Here is an 18,141-nt window from a genome sequence, read left to right on the forward strand (position 1 = left end):
GTATATTTGTTATATTTGTTTATCAATAAAAAGGAGCAGAATGATCTGTCTCATGCACTTGAACTGAGAGCTCTGGGCTAGGGAGTACCAAGGTCCTCTACCACAGTTTGTTCTTCAGTAGATGGTAGAGTGGTAACTTCTACCTCACAAATCCATGTTGCTTCTCCCAGCCTCTTGCACCATTTCTAGGTACAAGAGGCTCACCACCAACTCTGCAGCCAACTCAGAGGTTATACTTTAAAGACAAACAAACAGTACTGACCTTGTTTTTGTGAGCATTGACTGAAGCGTAGCGGACGGTCCCTCTAAAACCTGCCACAGTTCTTGGCTAAAAAGAGGATGCAAAAAAGTCAGCAGTTGCAACAACATGCATCCAGTTCACATCCAGTTACACTAATATGAAAAAGATTGGGAATCTCTCTTATTATTTTTTTGAATTTGTGTTTATCATTGGGTGATTGGCTTCCTTTTAATATATGTCATTCCTTATGGAAAAAGTAGTGATTCAGCAATAACATAAAGTTTATTGGATTAACATACAATATGCATCATAACAAAATTAGACAGATGCATAAATTTGGGCACCCCAATAGACATATATCAACACATAGCATACCCTATGTGTTGGCATGAAAATAAACTGTAAGTATTGTGACAAAATAAATCATTAAAAACATGTAACTTGTAAACAAAACGATCAAGTGGATATATAGCATCAAACATTCAACCCAGTGTCAACATAACTCTGTAGTACAGGAGCTTTAGAAAGAAACAGATGCAATCCTGTTTAACATCAATGTGATCGTTATACACGTGTTTCTGACATCAAAAGAAAAATAAGCAAAATAAGACACAAAGACACCAGCAGACGAACACACATCATCAGAGAGATCTGCACACGCAAGTATCAATTTACATAATTCCACTTTAATATTATTCAAATTTGTTTTTTGGGCTGTTTTTTATGACCTATTCTTAATAGTAGTGTTAAAATCTGGTTATGCATTTGGATATTATATGTAGATTGCGTAATGCCTTTATCTATGTATATATGTTTATATAAATAACTATATGAGATAAAAAATACATTTTTAAAAAGACACAATTAACTTTTATTCATTTTTATGACTCAACTTTGAGTCTTTAGATTTACATCAATTAATAAATTGCTTTATGTACTTTTCTATCTATACATTTATTGGACAGTTAGTCTAAAGGCACACTGAATTTGTTGTGTAAAACAACATGAAATTCCAAATTTTACGGATCTTCCCATGTAACCCATATACACACCAAATGTGTGTATATGGGTGCGTAAAATTCATCCTCAAAAACAGACAGAAAAAAATGAAGTTGTGATGAAGGGATAACGAACTGGTCCTGATGTTCCTAAACGAGAAAAGGAACAAACTGATATTCTGGGTTCATCCAGTTCCCACAAGAGGGCGGCTGCTAGAGAATATTATGGTTTGATCCCAGAATTGGAGCTGCATTCGTACATATTTCAGGATGTCAGAGAGGCAGTTTGAAGTCTTTTTAGCAGATTTGGGAACACAATTGTATCATTTTACTATTACCATATCCTTGTATACTCAGTAAAGGTGCAAGATTTGTGCTATTAGTGCACTTGTTGCCAAATACAGTGATCTTAGTCAGATCTATTCATTGGTATCCCAAAAAATTGGAAAAATCGATTTGGTTCGAAAAAATAAATGCCACAAATTTGTGTTGGTGGTGTTAATGAGTAAGAATACTTGACTTGGTGAGCCTGAAAAATATTCTTGACACATTCAATTTTTGAGATTTCAGACATCCGCTGTGAAAGGGCCTTTAGTCTCACCATAAAAAAGTACTTGCTTCTGCCACACAGAAGCAAGACACCTACTAGCCGATAACTTAATACAGTGACATGAAAAAGCAATTAATTAGAAGGATAACAGAAATAAATGCAAAATGCAGTTTCTAAATTAAGGTGTTTATTGTTAAGAGTCAAAAAAATCCAAACCTACACTACAGGACGAAAGTTTAAGAACACACAAGTTTTTCCAATTTTTTATTGAAAACTATGCAGTGTATTGGCCCGTTGCACTCTGAAATGAAAGCATAGTACAAATAAGCAATTGGAGTTAAAAAAGAAATCATGGAATCAATTTATAGACCAAAATATATTCTAAACTTTGACTCATCAAAGCAGCCACCTTTGGCAGCTATAACAGCTGAACACACCCGTGGCATTCTTTCTACAATAGAAATCAAATATTCTTCAGAAAGTTGTTCCCATATCTGTTGCAGAAGTTCCCATAAATGTGGACTTTGTCTGTTGCTTTGCTTTCACTCTTCCATCCAGTTCATCCCAAACCAGCTCGATGGGGTTCAAATCTGGAGACTGTGCTGCCACTTCATGTTTTCAAGCTCACCATCATGTTATTTCTTCCTGAGGTAGTTCTGGTATGGCTTGGACTTATGTTTTGGGTCATTATCTTGCTGTAGGATGAACCCCTGACCAACTAGGTGCATACCAGAGGGTACTGCATGGCGCTGCAGAATGCTGCGGTAGCTGTTTTGGTTCAGGGTGCCTTTCACTTTGTACAAGTCACTGACCCTGGATCCAGCAAAACAGCCCCAGATCATCACACTTCCTCCTTCCTTCATTTGGCAGTTGATGCCACACACTGTGGAACCATCCTCACGCTTACTCGACGGTGTACAAAGATCCTGAATGATGAATCAAAGATTTCAAATTTTGATTTATCCCTCCATAATACTTTCTTCCAGTCTTCAGTAGTCCAATGGCGGTGTCCAGGCATGTCCCTTTGTTTTATTCTCACGTCTTAGCAATGGCTCTCTTGCTGCAACTCATCCTGTCAAACCTACAGCTTGAAGTCTTATTTTCACAGTTGAAACTGAGACTTGCTTATACGACCACTATTAAGCTGTGCTCAAAGCTGTTGTCCTGCGAGCCACCTATCAAACAAGCTGTCCTCTGAATCAGTTGTGTCTTTGGGTCTGTCAGACCTCTTGCTGTCAGTTTGTTTCTGAGTGCCTTTGGATGATGAAGGAAACTGTACTCACTGACACCTTGACTTTATTTGCAATTTCTCTGTAGAAAAGACATACTCTTTTAAGTGCTATGATGGTCTGTCTCTCTTCCATTGTTAATTTTCTTTTTCTTGACATCTTTGTGGCAACACACTACTTTTTGCCGTACAATATTGTTCAACTAAAGCTCACAAGGGTATGGTACCACAGTGTGTTCCACCACTGCTTTTATACAGACAGAGGGGGTTGTAAGTAATCTAGAAAAATTACAACACCTGTAGGAATTAGTAGCACCAGCTTTTAAGGCTTGATCAACCTCCATTGCTGCGGAACAGCTTTAAATTGTTAACCCATTTTGTGTTCCCTGAAAAGGGCCTTTTTGTATAATTCTGAAATGTCAGAATAAAAATCTATATCACATCTTTGGAAAGCTAAGTTGAGTTGTTCTAGACATACTGAGCCCTGATTACTGCCACACCTGTTCTCAATCAAGAAATCAATTTAAAAAGGACCTGCCTGATAAAGTGGAGTAGACCAAAAGCTCCCCAAAAGCCAGACATCATGCCACAATCCAAAAAAATTCAGGAACAAATGAGAAACAAAGTAACTGAGAGCTCTCAGCCCAGAAAAGGTTTTAAAGCCATTTCTAAAGCTGTGGGACTCCAACCAAACACAGTCAGGGCCATTATCCACAAATGGCAAAAACACGGACCAGTGGTGAACCTTCCCAGGAGTATACAGCCAACCTAAATTACCCCAGAAGCGCAGTGACAACTCATCCAAGAGGTCACAAAAGATCCCAGAACAACATCCAAAGAACTAAAGGCCTCGCTTGCCTCAGTTAAGGTCAGCGTCCATGACTCCACCATAAGAAAGACACTGGGCAGAAATGGCCTTTGTGGCCATTTGAGTTCCAAGACGAAAACCACTGCTAAGCAAAAGGAACACAAAGGCTTGTCTCAGTTTTGCCAGAAAACATGTTGATGATCCCTAAGACTTTTGGGAATATACTCTGTGGACTGATATGACAAATATCTGGCATAAAAGTAATGTAGCATTTCAGAAAAGGAACATCATACCGATAGTAAAATATGGTGGTGATGGTCTGAGGATGTTTTGCTTCCTCAGGATCTGGAAGACTTGCTGTGATAAATGGAAACATTAATTCTGCTGTCTACTAAAATATCCTGAAGGGCAATGTCTGGTCATCTGTTTGTAACCTCAAGGTGAAGCGCACTTGGGTTCTGCCTGCGGGACAATGATCCAAAGCAAACCAGCCAAAACACAAAAGCTTAAGAAAAACAAAATGAAGACTTTGGAATGGCCTAGTCATGACCTCCAGGTAAGATGCTGTGGCATGACCTTAAAAAGGTGGTTCATAGTCGAAAACCCTCCAGTGTGGCTGGAATACAACAGTTGTGCAAAGATGAGTGGGACAGAATTCCTCCACAGTGCTGTAAAAGACTTGATGCCAGTTATCACAATTGCTCGTTGCAGTTGTTGCTGCTAAGAGCAGCCCAACCAAGTTTTCAAGCAGGGCCATTTAGGTTTAGATTTTTTTCCCCCTAATAATAAACACCTTCATTTAGATACTGCATTTTATGTTTACTGATGTTATCGTTGTCTTATATATTTTTTTGTTGACGATCTGAAACATTTAAGTGTGACAAAAAGAAGAAAACAGGAAAGGGGCAAACACCTTTTTCACACCACTGTACTTGACAGGTGGATAAAAGTCCATTTAACATTTAAAAATTCAATACAGTGACCATTTTCAAGTTACTTGTTAACAAAAACATAAAGTGAACTACACTCTTTTTTTTATGAATGTCTAAGTTTTAAATTATACACATTTAAATAAGTAGAAGTCAACTGTAGAAGTCTGAAACTACCCTGACATTTTTGTTAGCAATTTGCAGAAAGGGACATAGGATTTAGTAGTTCACGTTGTACTATGTGTTGTATTATCAGTTGTTTCAGTCACAACTCCTGGATGGGCCCATTATACTCCTCACTGACTCAATTGTCATCTATGGCAGTCACAAATTTTCTTGGTTTTTTATTTCTCATGATCTAGAACAGGTTGTTTTCTACTCAGAAGATGGAACTCCTGCTGTCTATATGTCAAAGTGTCCTTGGGGAAGATATTGAACCCTCAAATATCACTGACGAGCCCATCAAAGTTTGCATGTATGTGCAAAAATTTGTTATCTACATAAAATCTACATGATATTTTCTCTTTTAATAATGTCCTACCTTACATGGGAGGGAAACTCATGGATAAATACAAGTAGAAATACACAAATTAAAATACCCATAAAAACAGAAATTTCATGATGGCTTCATGACCTACATAAATTTGAAAAAACAATTTATATTGTGTCCTTTTTTAGTTTATAGAACTGACTTACCGTATACTTAGGTTTTTGTCCACCATCTAGGGGTTTTTTTCCCGGACAAAAATCAAATCTGAATTTCACTTTCAAGTACAAGTTGTATAATTTAGTGCCTAAATTCTCTGTGCCACCAGACCATTTTCTGATAGGGCTTCTAGCACATTCACAGTTCATTACAGTTATTGTAACGATCATGATTATTTTTATATGTGGATTTTAGAAAACTCTTAGTAGACATTATGTCATGTTTGCTCCTTTTCTTTTTTAATTCAGCTTTCACTTTGGTGCGTAGCTTTCGATGTGGCTGTGACCCATCTGTCACTATAGAAACCACTCACATCCCTGGGTAACCATGGAGATGATGGAGAAACAGGAGGCATGCACGTCAAAATCATAAATCCAAAGGAACTGTAAGAAAGACAAACACAACACTGAAACATAAAAAAGGTGAACATAAATCACATTGAACTGATAAGAAGAAAACAAGAAAAAAATCAGAACATAAATCTTTGATAAAAAAAACTGATGGCAGGTGATCAGTAGAGAGTGAACATCATACAAAATTTCACAGTAAAGAGTGACCTGATCCACAAGCAGCTGGACAGGTTGCCTCACTGGACAACCGGTTCATTCTACAGAGGACTTCACTCAACATACTTTAGTTTCCAAATACCGCAAGTGAAAAATTTTGTCACTACGTAGCAACCTCAACAGTCAAGATGAAAAAATAACGCTTGTGCTGATACGTGCAAATTGTAAGAACAGATTCAGGCTGCTGTTTGTATCTGCTGAGCATGTGTTTCATCAGGATATGTTCACTTTCAGATCAAGTGTCAAATTTTTTAAAATTAATGTATGGTAGGTCTGGCTAAAAAAGATGTGATGACAACTTTCTGCTAACAGTCCCACAATGAGTGTTGGACACACAAGAGCTGTTGCAAACAATAATGACACTTTTGAGAAATTACTGAGTGTACTTCATACACTGCATTTGTAAGTAGGTGAAGTCTCAGCTAAGTGTTTTTTGTTGTTGTCTTCTGGGTGTTATGAAACCAGATAGGAGGGGTAGCTCTGACTTAGAAACCAAGAGATACTACAAGCATATGGTAGCAACTTAACAGGTACACCAACCCCCAAATCTGGAAATTATAGGGTACCATGATTTACAAAATTACCATCATGTTGTAGTCAATGAGACTGGTTAAAGAGAGGGGGGTAATGGGGAAAGAAGGAAGCAAGGCAGGAAGATACAGTGGGGGAGGGGTGAATCAAGTGAGAAAGAGCGAGCTCAGATCACTGCACTGAAGCTGACTCAGCTGTAGAATGAGAGAGAGAGACTGGGAGACAAAAGATGATGGGTGGAGAGACTGGAAGTGACAGAGAGAAAGTGCGTGGGGGGGGGGGGCTAACGTTTCTCACCCAGTGACGCATTTTACAGCATCAAATATTCATTGACTGCTGCAACAGAAGGAACACAACACTGCAGGAGAAGAACAGGGGAGCTGGTTAAAAGATGAATAGGTGAGGAGAGGTAAGGAAGAAGGGCCCATAAAAGGATGAGGAGAGGAGGAAAAGAGAAAAAAATGAAAGTAAGGAGATAAAGTGACGAGGAGCAAGCTGACAGCAAATGGAAGCACTATACATACTCGCTGATCTAAAAATAGCTGTGTTGAGTGTGGTAGAGAGACAAAAAAGCAAGAGAGAACCTAAAAGCAGCAGCTGTGTCTGATCACACTGAAACTACAAATACCAAGAGACCTGATCGATACAAAAGCTGTTTAGAAGCCCAACAACCACTTCTGTCAGTTTACAGCAAACTATCACATGAATCCCTGAGATTTGTTATTGAGTACTGCAAATCATTGATCCGATATTGTACAGACTCACAGGAAATGAGAGAGAATGTACTGCAGTGCAGCAAACACACCCATTTGTCTGCCTGAGTCTGTGCACCTGTGTAGTTTTTTATTATTTACTTTGGTATTTTTTGCAGCTTTAAAGGAAACTATCTCATATTGGTTACTGCTATAGTTTAGGACACTGATATAGCATAGTCTCTGTTATAGTGCGTACACTGTTCACTATTATAGTCTGTTCATAGCACCATACTCCCACTACTGTACATATATTTACCACACATTGATACATCTGTATATCTGTCCGTCTGTATGCTATACAGATCATCTGTACATATCTGTACATATGTATACATAACTACATCTGTACATTTGCTCTCTGTATAGCAACATAAGCATCTGTGTACTTGACTTATTTGTACATAATCTGTTCATAACTATTCCCACCTTTTATACTACCCTTATCGGCATATAATCTGCTCCTATTGCACTCACTGCTCTTGCACTTGTGATTAGATGCATACTGTATTTTGTTACCCTGTATTTATACCTGTGTAATGACAATAAAGTTGAATCCTAACACAGAAAGAAATGACATATGTGTTGTGTGTAGGACCACAATAAGAAATTAAATAACAAAGTTGTAAGAAAACGCTAAAAAAAAAAGATACTTGAGAAATTATTTTACTATGTTGTTTAGGTTTAGGTTTGGAGTATACGCAGAGTCAAAATAAGGATATATGTCCTACCTCTGATTTTTTTTTTTCCCTAACATCCAATATGCATGAATAATTCTCCATACATTCTCCAAACCTCTAGTGACTTTATTATAATAATTGCTGTTCTTTGAAAAAACACTAGCAAAAACTAGCAAATGAACCTTGAGTTACAAATATTCTCTCCAACAATATCTCCACTGTAATAGATGAGCTTCAGTGCTGTGCTTCAGCTTTTGGTACGGTTCGCTTTCACAGACTAAGTGTCTTACCGGGCGGACCTCTCCTGTGGTATTGGTGTACTGCCTTGCCAGACCAAAGTCCAGCATGTAGCATTTCCTGTAGGTGGAGGGGAGCCGTCCCATTGCAAAGTTTGACTGCAGAAATAAAACACAGTGCATCACTCAACTAGTTTAATCTAAAAGCATCTGCACACAAGAAACGTGAAGGGTATATGGGTCCTCTAACTTTGGTTCTACCTCTGCTCATTTACATAAAAATCTATTCATCCGACATCCTATTAACACCCCTTCTGTTCTGGTTTTATTGGCTTGCTTTGATATTTAGATTACCTAAAGATCTAAAGTATCAAAGTTCACCTGAAACCAGATAGACGTTTTAAATTGAGAAACTTTCAGCTACTTATATTAAATTGTTACCAAATTGCAGACATTTGGACTGTTCTACTGGTATTACAGAAACTAGTCAATAATGCTCAACCAGCTCATGGACCTATATTTGGCCTGCAGAAAACTATAGCTTAGGGGAAAAGCATTCATTACCATTTTGACACATCCGGGCAAGAAAAATCAAAAGTTAATATCAGTAAATAATCTCTACCTAAAATCACTTTTAACTCAGGAACTCAGTCTACAGGAGAAACACAAGGTTGCAGAATTTTTCAAGAAACCTGTACCGGTTTGATGTCGCGGTGCAGAAAGCCCACTGAGTGGATGGCTTCAATGGATTCCAGGATCTGCTTCCCAAGTCTCAGGGTGGTACTCATGGTAAAGGTTCCTCTGGGTTGACTCCTTCGCAGGTCAGCCAGGTTACGACCCTGGGTGAGGGACAGTGACAAGACAGCGGGACTTAATTTCTGCTTGCTTTTAGTCAGGCTGAAATGTGTAAAGATCAGGTTTCAAAAAAGTAATCTAATAAAAACGTGGAAAATGCAAAACTGGATATGACTCATAGGAGACACAGTGGCAACAGTAATGAGAAATACACCAGGTTCAAATAAATTGGGACTGTTCTGTGCTGTTATCAGCAAAGGCAACATTAAAAGGTGGTCACCAGTAAATTCATCTGTTTGCATTCTGGCTATGACTTTATTAAAGGTCAATTACACTTATCCTCATTATTTTATGTATTTTTTCTGGTTACATTGCAGGAAGTCATAATACCAAATGCTGAATCCTTGAAGCAGGGGTTATATTAATGTAATTGCACTCCAGCAGGTTCTCTCACCCCAACCGGTCGCAACAGATGGCCCCGCCCCTCCCTGAGCCTGGTTCTGCTGGAGGTAGCTTCCTGTTAAAAGGGAGTTTTTCCTTCCCACTGTCGCCAAAGTGCTTGCTCATAGGCGGTCATATGATTGTTGGGTTTTTCTCTGTATCTATGAAGCGCCTTGAGGCGACTTTTGTTGTGATTTGGCGCTATATAAATAAAATTGAATTGAATTGAATTGAAGGTTTTTTTAAGACTGTAAAACCTATGCATTTGGTAGATCTTAACATGACAGCAACATGAAGACTTCCTCCTGGTGTGCTTCCTCAAAGCAGAATTTTTTAAATTCTAAAGCAATAATCTACCTTATTACTGTGTGTTATGTGTCCCTCTACACTGTTATGCTTCCCAGTAAAAGACTGTGGTTGACATGCATCCAGACAGTGACTCACCTGAAGCTGCATGACGACATAGTTGAATTTGTCGTTTCTCCCACAGCCAATAAACTTACAAACATGGTTTTTCCCTGGAAGGGAAAAAGAAGAGAGAGGAGGCTAATAAACACTTTCCTAATGTACCACAACTTCAACGAAACAAATATTGTTCTACTAAACTAATCAGATTTACAAAGACTTATATATTTAGCACCCTGAAAATTACATATTGGATTAAATTCTTTCAGAGATGTATCTATTTTATGTTTCAATAGCCATTTCCTCCACGTTATTTGGGCCAGTTGAGAGATTTACTCTCCCGTGCCTAAAGCTCCTGACCCAGGAGGTGCCCATCTATATCAGATATGCGAGCCACCTTAACTGGCTTCCTTCAATGTGGAGGAATAGTGCCTCTATTTTGAGCCCCTCTCATCCTCTTTGCCAGCCACACTTCGGAGAAAGCTCTAGCCAAAGCTTGCGACCACAGTGGAGGGTAGGAATGCACACTGATCAGTAAATCAACAGCTACGCTTTTATGCTTAATTCCCTCATCACCACAGCAGACCAATGTAAGGCCATTTTTATGCTCGCCACATTGCTTGTGTAGTGGTGTAATTTTCACATCAAATCCTGTGTCGCTAGACACAATAGACACAATGGGTGTATAATCGTGTGTTTACTGAGAATCTTGCACAGAAGCTCAGAGACATACTAACACTAAGGGGAGGACATTCCAACTGTTTAAAAACTTGAGTTTGTGGGTGCTGGTTTAACTCACTGCGACGAGCAGGTGCCTACATGCCGTGCGGCTGGGAGTAGCCTCCCCAGGTTCGAATCTGACCCGCAGCCCTTTGCTGCATGTCTTACCCTCTCTCTCCCCCTCCACTTTCCCGTCACTCTTTACTCTTTCTATCAAATAAACACTGAAAAAATAAATTAAAAACAGAACAACCTGAGTTTGTGGAGAGAACTTTACAAAATAACACTTGACAAAGTCTTGGCTTCTAGTTTTGACTTCTCCTCATCAGTGCGTACGATATTGTCTGAGTGGCAACACCTATTGTTTAGGAGAATACAACAGAGGCTTCCTGCACCTTAATAGCGGGTATAAATGGTTGCATCTGTGCAATGCAGGTGTGGCGGTGAGCAGTGAGAAATATATTTGTGTATGTTTCTCATGGTTTTTTTTAAACCTGCTGTTTACTATTCATATTTAATATCTGCACAGTTAGTGTGGAACACCCAAATTTTGTTGAACATATGCAATCACAATAAAGGGCTGTCCTATTTTTCAGAGATTATAAAAGTGCCAATACACCCTCCACAGTGATCGCTTTGTTAAAAACGCACCATTATCACACGGATGTTTAAGTATTCAGTAGACAATAGTTGTCGCCACTCAGACAATATCACGTCATACATGCTGATAAGGAGGAGCAGAAGTCAAGTGTTTCCACAAACTCAGGTTTTCAAACTGTTGCGTTATCTCTCTGTGTGTCAGTATTTCTTTGAGCTTTGGTGCAGGATTCTGATTAAATAGCCAGGATGATCATACACTTGTGTCTTCAAGCCAGCTGCGACGACTGCAACACAATGCACAAGTTACAAAAATCAAAAAGCCGTCCGACACGCCACAGAGATTGTGTCTCATGACACAGGATGTGATGTGAAAATCGTCTCGCGACACCCACGACACAACTTAAACTGGGGAGGCAATTTGTCCTTGAGCTGAAGTGGGGACCCCACCCTTTCTTGGCTTAGTCTATGGCCTCAGACTTGGAGGGACTAATTCCCATTCCCACCACTTCACCTGCCACTTCAGTGCCAGCTTGTAGATGTACTGGTAACAGTTCACAGAAAATCAGAGGAACAAAGTGAAACACAAGTCCAAGACAACCAAGTGTGAAGCAGAAGAGGGAATGTAGCAGCATACGAGGGTTACAAGACAAAGACTCTTGAAAGGTCACCGCCCTGCTGCTAAAAATCACACTCTGAAAGTTGGACCTAAAAAACATTCTTGAATTCTACTCACTAACAATTCCACAACTGGAAGCTTGTATAAACAACGTCTTTGCAGTCAGTTATGGTTTTCCTAATAATTCAACCTAATCACTTCCGCTGTGGACCACTGGCCCAAAGCAATCAGTGTAGGAGATGGTTTGGCAGCGCTTACCTTGCAGCTTCTTCAGCACTGCCACCTCCATCTTTAGCACCTGTTTGGGCTGCTGGGCTGACTCCACTTTTAGGGCCACATTTTCCCGCGTAAGCAAGTCCAAGGCTTCATAGATCTCCCCAAACCCACCCCCGCCAATCTTCTTTAGCTGGAACACAGGTTGCAGGGCAAAGAGCTCTTAATTATCTTAAAGTAACATACTGTAACCTCCAAAAAGACTTCATTCTTCATTCTTCATTCTTTTTTATCTTTAGTTCATGATGTGTTGGGTCTTTGCAGCTCAGTGGAGACAGTAGATTGATTAGTAAAGTGCAAACAGCCTTCATTTTGCAACCTGACTGGCTGAGACACGAGCAACCTTGTACTTCAGAATCCAAAGGAAGCTCAAACAGAAAATAAAAAAAAAGTTTGTCTTTCCACTAAACCCTCGAGTTTAAATGTTTGAATTCTTTGCCAGTTTAAATGTCAATTTATTTAGCTGAACATGAGGCATCAGTGATTCGACAGTCATCTCATCTTTTTAATATCGTCTATAAAGGATTTGTGTTTTTCTTTGGGATTTCTTTTTTTTTTTTATCACAACCAGAACAACAGAACATATTCTGATCCTGATACAGACATTTTTGTATGAAAATAAAATCAGAACAAAGGATACAATTTGTTTAAAAATGGTTTACTGTGTATCATGTATCGTTCATACATGGAAAAAGCTTACATTTAAATGATACGTGATGTTTTGCTTCTAATTCTTGCTGGTCTCCTCAGCTCCCAAGTACTAATCAAATAAAATGTAATGCAAAATGCTACATGCATAGTTTAACATTTGCCTTGTACTGCTGAATATAGGATTGGATTCTGTTTTATTTATATTTAAAATTTTGGGGGAAAGAAGGTTTGGATGAAATCAGAATAGATAGCAAACAGTTAACAAATATGCATACCAGCTAAGAAAATATAAATACAAAATTGTATGGGGGAAATCAGACACCCAAATCTTTCAAACGCACTACTGCAGAACGTGAAACTGAACTGGGGGAATGGGAGCTTTCCAGACTCACCACTTTCCATCGATCCTTGACCATGCAGTTTGGAGGCAGGATGTCGGCCTGCTCGGATGTTCCGTTCATGTTGGCGTTGTCCTGGAGGCCAGGGACTAGGCACTGCATCTGCCAGCTAGACAGAACACGAGCAGCTCCCAACTTAAAAGAGCCATTTATCTGTGAGCAGGGAGGATGAGAGGAGAAAAAGGAAGTAAGAAAAGACAGTCAATACTTTATACACACAATGTTGTTACCGGGATTTTCCCAGTCTAACCAGAGCTCTCTGCTGCTGACAGTCATGGCAACATTATTATATTATTCGTATAACAACAGGCATTAGAGGTGGCTGGTTGCCATTAGAAGCCATTCTTCAGCTGGATCAGGGTACAGGTCAGTGGGGTGCGGGGTGCAAGAGGGGTTGGGTATGGCGTGATCTTGAGACCCTGAGAAAAGAAGGCAACTGGACTTTTTAGGTTTGAGAAGATGTTTTACCTCTCCAAGAAGCTTCTTTAGTTCTCTCAGAAGAGAGGGGAAACATCTTTGCAAACCTAAAGCGGTCCAGTTGCCTTGTTTTCTCAAGCTCTGAAGACTACCATGACCTGGATGACTAAGAACCTACACGGACATATGGCGTGATGGTATTTGCAGTAACTGGAGCAAATATCATGTCTGCAGAGGAAGCAGTCTAATGCTCTATTCTTATCCTGACTGCAGCTGCAGGTCAGATGCTGCAACAGCCCAATAGCCAACACCTTGCAATGTTTACTGTAGATCAGAACAAGATGGATTTAATCAACAAAAAATACTAACAACCACAAGTATGGCATGGGAACACTTTTCACTTCAATTTTAAGAAATATGTGCAAACTGCATTACTTTAAGTGGTCTTTTAACATTTGGAGTAATAGACATTTTTAGGTAATAAAAATGAATCTATAAAACTTATCTATTTCACCTTCTGTGTTTAATTCTCTCTCACATACACACATATAGGACTGCCAGAATAATTTATAATGCAGTTACTAATAACATGATTTACTGTTTGGGTCAAAAAACTCTTTTTTTTTCAAAGAAAGTATCCAAGTTGACCTTAGGAAATTAAATAACGGTTGGCAGTACTGCTCTCAAAAACTCCATAAATCACGCAATTGGAATGAGGTATCTGACAATGCGCCGGATGTGTTTGCGTTTAAGCTTAGCAACAGTTTCATGAGACTAGCAAGATCATAAGGAGCTTGTTGGGCACAAAACAACCTTGGAGTGAGCGCTGCCTGAGAAAACTACTCCAGGAAAAACAAATCCTTACAGATCTTTTTGTCTGTTTGATACAATATCACCTGTTATTGTTGCAAGATTCAACCATGCTTTGATCGTTGCAAATGGGACAGATCTACAAACAGTGCAGGGACTCATCGATGCTGAGTGAATTGTTGCACTGTCAAAGCAGTGAACTGCTTCAGGAGGTGATAAGTCTGAATTAGGCAACACAGTTCATTAACAGTAGTGACTGGAGGATGTGGTTCCCCTGTTAAATATTGTCAGCTCACTGACCATCAGTCTAATAGGCACTGCCAACAACTTAATTCATGTAGTCAGCCATTACCTTAGTGTTCTCCAGCCATTCAACTTGAACAGAACTCTGGCTTTTCTCTGCTTTTATACAGGATATCTGCCATGAATGGTTATCAGCTTTCAGTGGATCCATAGAAGAAATCTTAAGTTCAGAGTGATACATGTGAGTCCCCAAACCATGCTGTTCTGCATGCAATGCCATGGGCTTTCATCAGTGCATGCAGAGCTCAGGCGGACTGCAGATAATAAGGGAGCGTGTCCACTGCATTTTCAGTCAGGCCAACTCTGATAGAAAACTGGACAGACTGGGAAGGTGGGGAGGAGGCTTCTCTGCACCTACAGTGATACAGATCTGTTTAACAGCAGCAGCTGCACAGAGACCAGGCAGCTGGGAGTCACTGTAACACTGGAGAGGTAGGGAAACCTGCTGCAGGCCTCAACAAACTGCTGAGCCGCCAATCACTGCAGAGGGTGGGACCACACAGTCTCCCCGGATACACTGGAATAGTCTTGGACGACAGTAAGCACAGTGCAGAGTAAATGGCCAATCAGAATTGCGATACTATGCATTACGTGTTATTATAGTGCCATAGTCAAATATATTGCTACAGACTATGAGAACAGACAATGTGTAACAAAATCCATTTTGGAAATATACTATCAAAAGCACTATGTGATGCACAGTGGATACAAAGCATAAATTAGTATAGTATTTATGGTATACTTTAGATTTGGTACAATTATCTTAAATATGTAAATTACATTATGCTATATTTATTATATGAAGCTATACCATTATTTTGTCAGATATTGTTGAATGATCTGAATAGGTTACTATCACCAGCCAGTTATCAAATAGTACCATGTAGTACCATCATATGTCATAGATACAACATTGTCTTATGTCTTACTTTTTCGCCGTAGCATTTAACTATTTACATTAACACTAATAATCTGCACTGCAGCATGAAATACGTGTAAAAGAGAGAACTGTGCTGTTTTCAAGCGTCTCAGCAGCAGATTGGAGAGACAGACCTTTTATTAAACCTCAATCTTTTTTTCTTCCTTCGTCACCTACAGCTCTATTAATCTGCTAGTGGGTGGGACAGGGAGGGGTGCTCTGCCAGAAGCTGGGCTTGCATCATTCCAGTCTGAGTTGGATAAAATTGGTCAGAGCTCACCATAGTTCTGAGCTCCTGGAAAACCTTAAGATTTACAACAAATCCTGAGTGTGGCAAAACCCTTCCTGTTCCTTTGTTAGCCTACAAGCCAAAACAGAGGGTACAGTTAACCAGGAGAGAAGAAGCAGTGAGTGCTGCAGTCTTCTGACCAGACATAATACGAGGGTCGGGCACAAAGGGCCTATATACACCACGTTAACCTTGAAAACTTGAAGCAGCGAAATAATCTAACATGCGAAAAACTGTACTCATTTACCGTGTCAATCTTGTCCCAAGTTCACTTGCTGGTTGCAACAATGTATAGCCATGTATAACAACAGTCATGTTGCTCAGTGGTGGGTTGTTTAATTTTCTCCAACTCCAGCACTTTAAACCCTTCATAGACTAAAAACTTGGAAGCACTTTGTTTTCAGACTCCTACAGTGAAAACAGTGTATAGCCCAGAGTAATTTATCAATGTGCCCCTATAGACAACAGAAAAGGTAAAAACTCCTGTTACAATGTACTTCTTGCTGTGCCAGTTGCAATCACGAGCCTTTGCCTTTGTTTTTTTTAAACAATTTTTTTGGAAAAAGGTTCACACAACTTTTAGCAACTCTATTAGTTCAGAATGGAAATGATGGTGGAACATAGCTAATAAGCTGCTACAGTTTCCTGCATTTTGAACTTCTGCACCTCCAAAGGTCCACCTCACAGAGTCAGTATAACAATTAACATACACTTTCTTTGCACCTGCAAGGAATTCTATTGATGATGATGTGTCTTTTGTGAGTTTTCTGACAATACAGAATTTTTAAAACTAAGCTTAAAGTATTCAGGTTGACATTAAATCACAGTACAGTTTCATGAGATTAAACAGGACCTTTAGTGTTTCTATGAGCAGATGGTGCTGCAGAAGCATGTCCCAAGTCTAAACAGAGTTACATGACAACATGAAATGAATAATATGAAAAGACTGACTACAGATGCACGATCTGATATCCTCGTGTCGGTGTGGTTCCCACACCATCATAATAAATGTTGTTCCAGGTTCAACATTGCAAGTGACCAATCACCTTGTTGTGACGTCATACTTTTGCGACTATATATATATATATTTTTTTCTTTTTCTTTTAAAGACACTTGTGCATATCACTAGGAGAAGCTTGTTTTGTCAAAGCAGTTTCTCTCCTTTCATCTGTCATGGAGCTCCTTGTATGGTTTGCATCCATCCTTTACATTGCATCTTGTGGCCACAGTCAGCTACTGTCATTGAAAGCTCTGACTGTTTCAAACTCATAGTAAACTTTAGCCGTCTTCATTTTACAGGCATGTCTGTCTCCAGCTGAGCAAGCTGAGAGACCAGCAGCTTCTTTTGGTGATTTGCACATGCTCACTGTGGATAAACCGCTGATCAGTCGATGGGAGAGCAGCTATCAAGGCAAGCTGACACTGGCTCTTTGAGTTTGAGTGCTTGTTGTGTTATGTATGAGTCCTGAGAGGTAAAGACCTGCAAATTGTGGAATAAAGACTAATAAAGATGGTCATTTTAATGAATTATGTTTCAAATAAAGATTTTGCTTTGAAAGTATTTGTTTGTTTCTTGACCTCTGAAGACCAAACAGATTTACCAAAGGCGGTGGCAGCATTACCTGTTTAAGACAAACAAGAAATTTATGTTTTATTACACTACATTAGCAAGGAAAGCTCTGACAGTGATAGAGAGGGATGGCAGCTCTCGCCAAGCCTGGTCTAATAAAACATGCAAAGAGTGCAGGTCTGTTTCTTTTCTCAAGAACTGCCTTTTTTGCTTTTCATATATATTTGGTCTTCACAGAACATCCACTACGAGCATGTGCTTTTCCCCTCTGTGTATCTCTTCTCTGCAGTGCACAGTGACTTTGCCTCCACACCTAGACAAATATAATAATATAACCAACAACTCACAATAATTTCTAATGCAAGCTCCAGTAGATTTTCTTAGTATACATGCTGTGATCAGCAGACGAGTTGCTCTTTGTGGATTTATACAAGATGTAAGCAGATGCTGCACAGCTATCTCGGCTGACTTCCGTTCCTGTCGTTAACAGCATACTGTAAATTGTCTTTATATTAGTCTTTATATTTATTTTTGTTTTTCATATATATTTGGTCTTCACAGAACAACCACTAGATATATATTCTTTATGCTATGGAAAATAATCCTGGACTAAATGACTTAAACACTGAATGGAGCTTCCGCTTAGGTCTAACCCCCCACTACCACCCCGTTTTCCCCCCTCTGTATATATCTCTTCTCTGCAGTGCAC

At 39.4% G+C, this 18,141-nt stretch overlaps 1 protein-coding gene across 2 annotated transcripts in view; it reads right to left on the minus strand.

Moving 5' to 3' along the window:
- Positions 1–18,141, minus strand: part of ttbk1a (tau tubulin kinase 1a) — a 52,523-nt gene that overhangs the window by 30,852 nt on the left and 3,530 nt on the right. Inside the window, exons 2-7 of one of the 2 annotated variants that reach the window (XM_026171994.2) lie at positions 13,119–13,277; positions 12,061–12,208; positions 9,906–9,979; positions 8,924–9,064; positions 8,280–8,384; positions 263–328 (exon numbers count right to left, since the gene is read on the minus strand). In XM_026171994.2, coding sequence (XP_026027779.1) covers positions 263–328; positions 8,280–8,384; positions 8,924–9,064; positions 9,906–9,979; positions 12,061–12,208; positions 13,119–13,277 — 693 coding nt within the window. Of the gene's footprint in view, positions 1–262; positions 329–5,773; positions 6,038–8,279; positions 8,385–8,923; positions 9,065–9,905; positions 9,980–12,060; positions 12,209–13,118; positions 13,278–18,141 lie in introns of those variants that run through there. The other variant, XM_026171995.2, reaches the window with a different exon arrangement.

This window comes from Astatotilapia calliptera, chromosome 6 (genome assembly GCF_964374335.1).
Source record: "Astatotilapia calliptera chromosome 6, fAstCal68.1, whole genome shotgun sequence".
Taxonomy (NCBI): domain Eukaryota; kingdom Metazoa; phylum Chordata; class Actinopteri; order Cichliformes; family Cichlidae; genus Astatotilapia; species Astatotilapia calliptera.